The sequence below is a fragment of the Crocuta crocuta genome, unplaced genomic scaffold (genome assembly GCF_008692635.1).
Source record: "Crocuta crocuta isolate KB4526 unplaced genomic scaffold, BGI_CrCroc_1.0 scaffold221, whole genome shotgun sequence".
Taxonomy (NCBI): Eukaryota; Metazoa; Chordata; class Mammalia; order Carnivora; family Hyaenidae; genus Crocuta; species Crocuta crocuta.
Window position 1 is genome coordinate 4827814 of NW_027528610.1, and position 10493 is coordinate 4838306.

At 47.8% G+C, this 10493-nt stretch overlaps 1 protein-coding gene and 1 long non-coding RNA gene across 2 annotated transcripts in view; one reads left to right on the forward strand and one right to left on the reverse strand.

The window, feature by feature from the left end:
- The window catches only part of PNPLA4 (patatin like domain 4, phospholipase and triacylglycerol lipase), a 28895-nt gene extending 21517 nt beyond the window's left edge, over window positions 1-7378 (reverse strand). The window contains exons 1-3 of the mRNA XM_077754721.1: window positions 7199-7378; window positions 2075-2169; window positions 1772-1907 (exon numbers count right to left, since the gene is read on the reverse strand). Of these exons, the coding sequence (XP_077610847.1) occupies window positions 1772-1907; window positions 2075-2169; window positions 7199-7378 (411 nt within the window). The remainder of the gene's footprint in view (window positions 1-1771; window positions 1908-2074; window positions 2170-7198) is intronic.
- Window positions 7379-9396: 2018 nt separating this feature from the next.
- The window catches only part of LOC144223929 (uncharacterized), a 392187-nt gene continuing 391090 nt past the window's right edge, over window positions 9397-10493 (forward strand). Inside the window, exon 1 of the long non-coding RNA XR_013332877.1 lies at window positions 9397-9951. This is a non-coding gene — a long non-coding RNA (uncharacterized LOC144223929). The remainder of the gene's footprint in view (window positions 9952-10493) is intronic.

The window sequence follows — 10493 nt, forward strand, 5'->3', positions numbered from 1 at the left end:
CTGCGAGGAGGATAATTTTGTCCGGCATATGATAATCTACATGTAATCGTGTAGAATGTTGGAGACCTGGGCTGTCTTCCCAGCCAGGGCCACTGACCAGCTAAGTTATTTTGTTTTTTAATCTTTTTTGATGTTTATTTATTTTTGAGAGAGAGAGAGAGACAGAACACCAGCAGGGGAGGGGCACAGAGAGAGGGAGACATAGAATCTGAAGCAGAGTCCAGGCTCCGAGCTGTCAGCACAGAGCCCGACGCGGGGCTCGGACCCACGAACTGTGAGATCCTGACCTGAGCCGAAGTCGGACGCTCCACCGACTGAGCCACCTGGGCGCCCCGGCTAAGTTATTTTGTATAGGTCACTCCACGTGGAGGATCCAGACACTTGTCCTTTCATCTTAAGTGAGGCCACTGTGACAGATGCCACGTGAGTCTGTTTAGGTGTTCAGTCAGTCACTCGCTGAGCACACGGGGCTCTAGCTGGTGCTGTGCCAGGCGTAGGGGCCGGGAGAGCGGAGAAAGCTGAGTGGCTCTTGCCCACGCAGAGCTTACATTCTAGTGAACACAGACTGACAGTAAAAACGAAGTCCTAAAGCAGGAAAGTACGTAGCATGTGAACAGTGACAAGGAAGGGAAGACAGGAGACAAGACACATCAGGTTGCTGCCAGTGCAGACAGCGGCCCAGGACAGATGCAACGAGGAGGAAGTGACTGTGATGAATTCCTGCTGTGCAAACCCCAAGAGGTCTTCCAACACCAACACACCCACAGCCTCCGTGTCTGTACCGGCATCGGCAAGCTGTGACGAGTCACGCGGGGACTGACCGGCTTCTCCCTTTGTATTTTGCAAGTCTCCATGAGATTACAGAAAAGTGTGTTTTTCTAAGATGGGAAGACTATTAATTTATAAGCCAGAGACTAGCATAGTCAGCACACCGCGTAAAAATATTCTAATGTATTAAGTCACAAAGTAATTTCACTTGTCAGTTCAACATTTCATTAGGTATTTCAGATTATATCGTCCACACAGTAAAACTCGAGCAGTCCGATTCGATAGTAAAAATCAATGCATTTAACATGCAATTCAGGTGGAACTTTTAGCAGTCACTCTCAGTCCGTCGTCCACTGCTGTAACCAAACACACATCCGCCAGGTTATCCAAAGCTTCCCATGATTCCCACAAAGGGGGAAAGAAAGAGAAAAGCTGCCCAGCCTTTGCAAGAAAAGTGCATTCTTTCCAATTTACAAATATTGGATGTATTATCTTAGCAAGCACACTGTTATTTGCAACTCTAGCCAAAGTATTTCCCAGAGATAATAAATTCACCACTGAGCTACTTTCAAATGCTTTGGGATAGAAAAGAATGAAAACAAAATGGGACCATCAAGTGGAGCATGAGATTGAAGAACAGACCTGGGGTCCAGTCCATTCCCACTGGCTAGTCCTCGTGACCTTGAATATGTCATGGAAAATCTCCTTCCCTCCCCCACAACTTGTCCTCTGTTAAAAACCCAGTAAAAGGGCAGTAATCCCATCTGTCTTCCCTGATGTACTGGTGGCCTGGGAAGGACTGAGTAAGGCAGCAGGTGGATGAAATCTTGGGACACCCAGGGACACTGGTTAACCCATCCACCAAACACATGATTTACTGAGTACACGTCATTCTGTGATACGAAACCCTGGATCTGTAGGGCATGCTGATGCTCACTGGCTGTGAGAAGTATTTAAATCAGTACTCGCTAAACTCCTCGATCGTGAAATGTGGCTGTGTTACCTTAATAAGGTCCTCCCTGGAGGAAAACGTGGAGGCCAGGTAATTTTTTCTGGTTTTCATGTTGGTGATAGATACGTACAGTCGGTTATGGGCCAGCTCGTGAGCGTCGGGAGGGAGAATCAAGTCCATTCCGCTTCTAAAGAAGAGAAAGTGACCCACATTACTCACCTTGAATTATTGAACGCCTTGTAAATATTTTAGAGGAGAGAACGTTGTGCTGAGCTTGCCACAGTTTACACAGAGCTCCCTCCACATTCTGTCTTCACATGCTTTGGGGGAAATGTTCTAGATACGTAGGTATACCTCAGTCGGGCCATGAAATCGTAGCCGGGTGTTACTGCCCCAAAATACTGCCTTCGGATTTCTTCGGCAAACTTGTAGGTAAATTTGTTACATTCCTGGAAAAGAAAATGAATGGGTGACCCTATGATTTGTAAACAACAAATTCCTACTTTTTCCAGAATGCTGTGGCCATCACACAAGGAACCTGGACCCTACACCCTATAAACCCAACCCTTGGAGTTCGGGGGCCACTTTCCTTCACAGGTATGTGAATCCCCATCTGACCTGGCCCTCACCTACCATTCTTAGTCTCCAGGCAAGCTGTGGGTTCTCAAAACCCAATCATTTCTTTTCCTCCTTTCTTTTCTTTTTAAACCAGTTCAAATGGCTTTGGCCACATCTGAGAAATCCTTGAAGTCTGAGTTCTGATGCTCACTTAGCACATTATCCTACACATTTTTCCAAGACAACTGACCTCCTCTCCCATCCCAATTCTACGGCCTCTGAAACAGTCTGATTGCGGACAGTGCTGATTATTAATGACACTGAATGACCAACAGAGGAGTCATGATGACCGCCATTTGTCTTTGGAACCCAGTCTCAGGCACTGGTATTTGTAACAGTCTCTGAGGGGTAGGGAGNACTGTCAGCCACGTGGGCACAATCACCCCACTTGACAGTTAAGAGGTCTGAGGCTTGAAGAGATTAAGCCTCTCTCCCAGGCTTTCAACAAAAACCCTCCAGAGTCAGGATTTGAACCCAGGTCTATCTTTCCTTTATTAATTCATACATTAAGCAACCAGTATGGGGTCCTAGGCACTGGGGTTTGGCCGGAACGATATACAAAGAGCCCCTTTGCTCATGAGACCTAGCAGTGCATCAGTGCGCAGGCCCCGGAGTGCTGTGGGAGCGCTGTGAAGGTGTGGGAAGCAGAACTGAGCCTCTCACCCCCAAAGATGTCCGCATTCTAGTCCCTGTGCTGTGTGTTTCCTCACATGAGCAAAGCAATCTTGCAGATGTGATTAAAGGTTTTGAGGGGCGCCTGAGTGGCTCAGTCGGTTAAGTGTCCAACACCAGCTCAGGTCATGATCTCGTGGGAAGTGGGTTCGAGCCCCGCATCGGGCTCTGTGCTCACAGCTCAGAGCCTAGAGCATGTGTCGGATTCTGTGTCTCCCTCGCTCTCTACCCCTCCCCCACTCATGCTCGGTTTCTCTCAGTCTCAATAATTAATAAAAAAACAAAAAAAAATTAAACAAAAAAAAGGTTTTGAGATGGGAAATTGTCCCGGATTATCTAGGTGAGGCCAACGCCATCACAAGGGTCCCTGTAAGAGAAAGGGGGAGTCAGAAGTGTCACGGGAGAGAGATCTGAAGCTGCTGTGGGTAAGGGTTAAAGAGCGAGGGCGGGGCTGTGACCCCAGGAATGCAGGCTGTCCCTCTGGAAACTGTAAAGACAAGGACACAGAGTCTCCTTGGGACTTTCCGGACGGAGCTTGGCCCTGCTGACAATCTGATTTTGGTTCAGAATTATGACCTCCAGAGCTGTAAGAGAATAAATGTGTGCAGTTTTAGGCCACTGAGACGTGTTATCGTAGCAGCAAGAAGAAACTAACACAGTGGGCATTAACGAAACCACCCTCCAGCGTGATGTGTACAGTTGGGACCTAAATTTGCGGAGAAGCTGGACAGGAGATGGCAGTAGCTGGGGAGGACGGAGACATCTGAGCACAAGCCAGCAGGAACGCTGGCCTGACGGTCATCGTCGGCGAGCTGTGTGAGGACTGAGTCACCTGCGGCCTTGGGAGGCATGCCTAGAAATCTGGACCCTATTCTGACTCAAGACAGAGTCGGGGCGGGGAGGGCAGAAGGGATAAGAGAATGAGATTTAAGTTTGAGTAAAAACAGCGCCGGTGCTGTGAGGTGGGTGGTTTGTTGGCAGTGGGAGTGGATGCAGGCCCGCGGTCAGGAAGCCCCCGCAAGGACGGCCCCTAGAATGTGTGCTCCGTGTACAAGGCTACACTGCCCACCTGACCTACTTTCTGGTGTTAAGTTTAGTTACACACACCTCTGCTCACACTGGAAACTGATTAAGGGATGGACTTACTCATCTTTGTGTTCCCACACCGTGCCTTGCAAGCCGTGAGGGCCGAGGAAAGGCTTGTAGCACTGAGCTCTTCCAGATCGACGTCTAAATTTGCCTGCCACCTAAAATCCACCGAGCGTCAGGTGCTCCTCTTAATTATACAGGCCTACGCTCTGAACTAGATTAATTACTCACGTATTTGTCACAACACCACAAAGCTCGAGGAACCGTCAGCAAGAGCTGAGCTAACGCGGATGTGGCTAAGTCCAAAACAGTGTGCTAAAAAACTCAAAGCAACCCTATGGGTGATGGATTTCAAAGGCTGAAAAGAAAAGTCAAATAACCTTAAACCAACTGGCTGAAAATTGTTGTTGAAAAAAGAGAAATGAGGATGTTCTAGGTAAATACAGAGAATCATTTTCCACCTTCCAGTGTGAATACCCAGTTTGTCCATCCCCTTTACCAACCTACCAGCCAACTTAATCATAGCGACACCACTAGTAATACGATGGGTCTCCAATTGGTTGAAAAAACACGGAACAGGTAATCTAGCTTAATATATGATATCAAATCTTGAATCCAGATAAACCGTCAATATCTGAACATCACTGAATTTCAGCTAAGTGCCTGTATTATGGCAGGATTTTCGAATCACGTCATTCCTAATTCACACTTAATACAGTTCTTTTTTTTCTTTTTTCTTTTTTAAGTGTTTAATTTTGAGAGATGGAGAGAGGGAGACAGAGGATTCAAAGCAGGCTCTCCTCGGACAGCATGGAGCCCGACACAGGGCTCGAACATGTGAACCGTGAGATCATGACCTGACCTGAAGTTGGACACTCAACAGACTGAGCCCCCCAGGGCCCCATAATTAATACATTTCTAAATCTGAGGATTCAGAACCAAGTCTACTCAACCCCCTGGCTGGGGATTTGCCCCACCTAAAGGAAAGATGGCACTAAGGAGGAGGAATCAACCTCTGAGTAGAATCTGGCCTTAAGAAGTTCTGGAATGGAACTGGCTTGCAACCCAAACGATAGGATTCTGCCAGCCTGGGGGCTGTTCACACCTTACTTATATGTTCACTGCCTTCAGATTCTCATTCTGTGCAATGTATACAGTTTTTCTCACTTTCCAAGTTACCGATAAAGGCACCATATAAAGAAGGGAAAGAAAAGATAAATGGATTTCCAAGTAATTGGCCTTAAATCCAGTTTCTCTTCCGTAAGGAGCTTATCATCGATTTGAGAACAGATTTTGGATGTTTAAAATTTTCTAGTTTTGAAATTTTAAATGTGACTTAAATTTGCTCTTGGGCATGAATGTGTTGTTATTTGATTATTGCTTAAAACCACTAGAGTATGTAAGGAATGAATGAGTATGCTATTTTTCACCTATAGAAGACAGCTCTCACAGTCAGCAAATGCATGATTGCTGTCTAGAAGCAGAAAACACATTTTTACAACATAGATTGCATTAAATGAAATACCTAATGGAAGCTTATTTTCATTACTGTGGGATAAATTGCTTAGAATTCACGACTTCTTACTGAGAATGAAAAACAAATAAAATCCCTGTTATCATTCCACTTAATAGAAATCATTGGCCCACGTTTTCATTTGTATACCTGTTTGTCAATAGGAGTGAACAAAGCATTACTGGCCACATGCTCAGGGCTTTGAAAACAGGCCCTGTGTTCTCATGATCAGATAAAACAGAAAGATTCTTTGCTTGAAANTTCTTTTTTTTCTTTTTTCTTTTTTAAGTGTTTAATTTTGAGAGATGGAGAGAGGGAGACAGAGGATTCAAAGCAGGCTCTCCTCGGACAGCATGGAGCCCGACACAGGGCTCGAACATGTGAACCGTGAGATCATGACCTGACCTGAAGTTGGACACTCAACAGACTGAGCCCCCCAGGGCCCCATAATTAATACATTTCTAAATCTGAGGATTCAGAACCAAGTCTACTCAACCCCCTGGCTGGGGATTTGCCCCCACCTAAAGGAAAGACGGCACTAAGGAGGAGGAATCAACCACTGAGTAGAATCTGGCCTTAAGAAGTTCTGGAATGGAACTGGCTTGCAACCCAAACGATAGGATTCTGCCAGCCTGGGGGCTGTTCACACCTTACTTATATGTTCACTGCCTTCAGATTCTCATTCTGTGCAATGTATACAGTTTTTCTCACTTTCCAAGTTACCGATAAAGGCACCATATAAAGAAGGGAAAGAAAAGATAAATGGATTTCCAAGTAATTGGCCTTAAATCCAGTTTCTCTTCCGTAAGGAGCTTATCATCGATTTGAGAACAGATTTTGGATGTTTAAAATTTTCTAGTTTTGAAATTTTAAATGTGACTTAAATTTGCTCTTGGGCATGAATGTGTTAATTGTTATTTGATTATTGCTTAAAACCACTAGAGTATGTAAGGAATGAATGAGTATGCTATTTTTCACCTATAGAAGACAGCTCTCACAGTCAGCAAATGCATGATTGCTGTCTAGAAGCAGAAAACACATTTTTACAACATAGATTGCATTAAATGAAATACCTAATGGAAGCTTATTTTCATTACTGTGGGATAAATTGCTTAGAATTCACGACTTCTTACTGAGAATGAAAAACAAATAAAATCCCTGTTATCATTCCACTTAATAGAAATCATTGGCCCACGTTTTCATTTGTATACCTGTTTGTCAATAGGAGTGAACAAAGCATTACTGGCCACATGCTCAGGGCTTTGAAAACAGGCCCTGTGTTCTCATGATCAGATAAAACAGAAAGATTCTTTGCTTGAAAGAAACCGAGCTGCAATCTTAAGACTAAATACTCAAGAGTAAAAGAAGGCATTTTATTTCCTCGTCTCACTGTCACTAAAATAATCTTTCCCAAATCCAGAGCACAGATCCCTAATAATTAAATTTTAAAAGAAATGTCTTAACCTTTTCTGTTACCCGGGAAAAGGATTATATCTGTGCAGTAAACTTAGCGCAGCTAACCTTCTTCTCCGTCGTTGGGTCTTAATTTCCTGACAAGGAAAGCAGCCTAGTTACCACTTAATTACCTCTAGTCTTTCTGGTGCAGTTAGCAGGACGGTAGCAACCAAGGACCCCGCAGAAGCCCCTGCAAAGGCCTTGACTTCCTTCAGGAGCTTTCGGCCGTGTCTATAAAGTGCTGATGCTGCCCCCAAGTGGTAAATGCCCAGAAACCCGCAGGCTGAAAAGGACAAGTTGATGGGCTTCATTTTAGCTGTGAAATTGACCAAACAAAAGACAAAAATGCCGTTTAATTGGTATAGTTTATTTCACATGGGGTGAGTGTTAGGGTAGTCATCATTTCAAGCCTTTTAACATACAATTCTCTGTGCTAGGCACAGTATTTTCAATTAAAGTCTAATAAATACATTTTTCAAGAAAACTTTATTCCCCTTTCACCTGGACTCAATATAGTTTTATGAATCGAAAAAACATTCCATATGCATTCATCACATAGACTATGCAATCTACAAGTACTCGGTGAGAAACATCAATAAATTACAAGCGGCAAGGCTTTTTTTTTTTTTTTGACCTTTTAACTTTTGAGAGAGGGCTACTATTGTGGAAGGTAAAATCACAAGACACTAGCAAATTCCAAAGGAGGGAGGGATGTATTCTTTGCAAGCGCATGGCTACATTTCACAAGAAGTCCCCATTCCGGATTGCCCCACATTTCCATTGCAAGCATCCATATATTAAAAACAAAAAAATACTGATGCCCACGATTATTCCATATTGCAACGAGCGATCATTCCATAATGCAATGAGCGATTATTCAATAATGTCATATATTTATTCAATCACCAAGTTTCTTAAGACAAACAAAGGTCATGACTGTCAAGGGCAATTGAAGGCTCCAAGAAATGTGAAGCGCACCACTTGATTGCTTGTGATAAAGTTAACGACGGGACTGTTTCGGGAAGGCTCAGTGCACCTGATATGACCACGTGGATGAAATCACGCAGCCAAAACGCTGCTCACCTGGAGGACCCCAGGCCTACCTCCCCCCAGCCCCCTCCCCCGGCTCAGGGGTCTTCAGATGAGGCACTTGGCCTGGGCCTCGAATTTAGGAACCTAAGACCACCGTTGTGTGCGGGAGGAGGCTCAGCCTGACTGCAGCCGAGCCCCGGGGGTGGTTTCATTTCTGCAAGGTGCAGTGGGGCGCTCCGTGTCAGCGCGGGCTGCCTGTGCAGGCCCGGCTTCCGTCAGCACCCAGGGGGCGGTGGCGCGGGAATCGCCGCCACCCCAGCTCCAGTTCTGGGGGCCCGCTCCCACCCNCAACGAGGCCCCGCCTATCAGGGCTGGCCCACGCTCGCGGCGCGCCTGCCCAGGAAGGTCTCGCGACGGGGTTGGGGCGGGCCTATGCGCGCGGCATTGTGACGCAGGCATTCTCCCCGCGGCCCCGCCCACTCCATGTAAACCACGGCACTCAAGATGGCGGCGCGCAGGGACGCTTGACTCGGGCGTAAGGGGCAACACTTTCGTCCCGAGTCCTGCTGTCTTTCATACTTAGTGATGCGTTGTAGTCCCTCTGCGCTTTTTAGCTGACCCCCTCGCTTGCGACTTCACTGACCCCGAACGACCCTCAGTCGCTGCGCACCGGAAGAGCTTGGCCCTCTTCGCGGCTGTCCCCCGGAAGTGGCTTTCCTCTGCCCCGCCCCCGCCCTCTCGGGGCGGGCCCAAAGGGCTGGGTCCACGTGAGGCGTGTGGCCAGGTGCCGCGCCGCTTCTCAGCACCTGCCTCTACTTTCCCCCTGGGCATTGTGGGAAAGGCCTCACTGTGGCTTCGGGCGCGGGCACCCCCTCAGGCTCCCTGGGCTTCGTGACCCTGCGCAGGTCGCGCCGCCTCCCTGAGCTGCTCAGGTGACTTACCTGCGGGTGCTCCGCCGTAAAGCTCGTGCCCCTCCCGCCCCGGCCTTCGTCAGTCGGCCTCACTTTCGTTTGGTGGCTCCGGAGAGGCTCGAGAGACAGCTTTAAATGGGGGCCAAGCCCGCTGGCATCCCTGTCCGCCAGCTCCCCGGTCTCCTCTGTCGAAGGACACATTGACCCTGACGGGTGCACGTGTAGGAGAATCTATGTGCGAGGGGCTTGGCCCGGAAGAGGGGGTGAACGGGGCTCCCCAAACGGGCTTCATGTGGGTTCTTTTTTCTTCGTCCCTCGGGCTGCCGGGACCTGAGCCCACAACGCTAGCCCTAAGCCAGAGCCCCGGATGTGATGCCAAAGGAGTTTTGGTTTTCGCGCTCGTTGGTCCTGAAGAAAGTCTAAGCCTAGCGCAACCCCGCTACGGGGGGAGTGTTTCATTCCCGTTACAGTTTCGTGAAGGGAATGTGAACCTCATGCTGAGGAAATAGGGGTGGACAAGCTCTTCCTTCTCTCATCCTTGCACCGTGCGTGCTGTAAATGTGGTGGAGGTGGTACTCCCGGAGGGCGTCCTGCAGGAAGCGTCCTATGGAGGAAGAATCGCAGGCCTCCTAACAGGTGTCCTAAAGCAGAATCTGCATTTTAACAGAACCCCGTGCTCCGTATCCACCTCCCGATTTGCTGTGCACCCGGAAGTTTGTGAAGCCGCAGTGTAGCTGATGGGTGATGTGGCTACAGGTGATGTTGCGATGGAAGATTCAGGAGGCACAAAGTTGCACAGCCAGAGGCTGGGGCGGTGGTGACGCGGCAGCTCTTTCCTGCGTTTGAGCAGTGCCCGCAGGCGGCTTCAGGAGGTGGTGAACGCTGGTCACTGGGCAGCCGGGTGGAACAGCACGACCACGGAGCCCTTGCCTGGAGGAAAGGTGAGCTCCCACGCTATTTCCACGACTGCTGGTGAGTGGGATTCGACTGCATGCAACTGTCAGGGCGGACGTGTCTGAGCAGCTGTAAAGCTGAATTCTTAACGTTTTAAAGTCTTAAAAATTAGCCCCTCCTTTTGGCCTTCTCCCCCATGCCGTATTCACATGCACCTGATTCACAGGTTCAGCTCCCATGGGCACCTGAGTGGCTCAGCCCGTTAAGTGTCTGATTCTTGACCCTGGCTCGGGTCATGATCGGATGGTTCGTGAGTTCGAGTCCTGCACTCAGCTCTGTGCTGACAGCGCGGAGCCTGCTTGGGATTCTGTCTCACATGCCATATGAATAAGTAAACTTAAAAAAAAAAAAAAAAAGCTTAGTCCCCCCCGCCCCCAAGATAAGGATCAGATTCATCCACTCCAGCCCATTAACTCTTGCTGTGTCGAGAGTAAATATGTGTTTTGGGATGTTGGATTTAAGGCAATTGCTCTTGTGATTAAATAGTAACTTAATTGCCCTTTAAGAACTCCCTCCTCCCCCCCCCCCT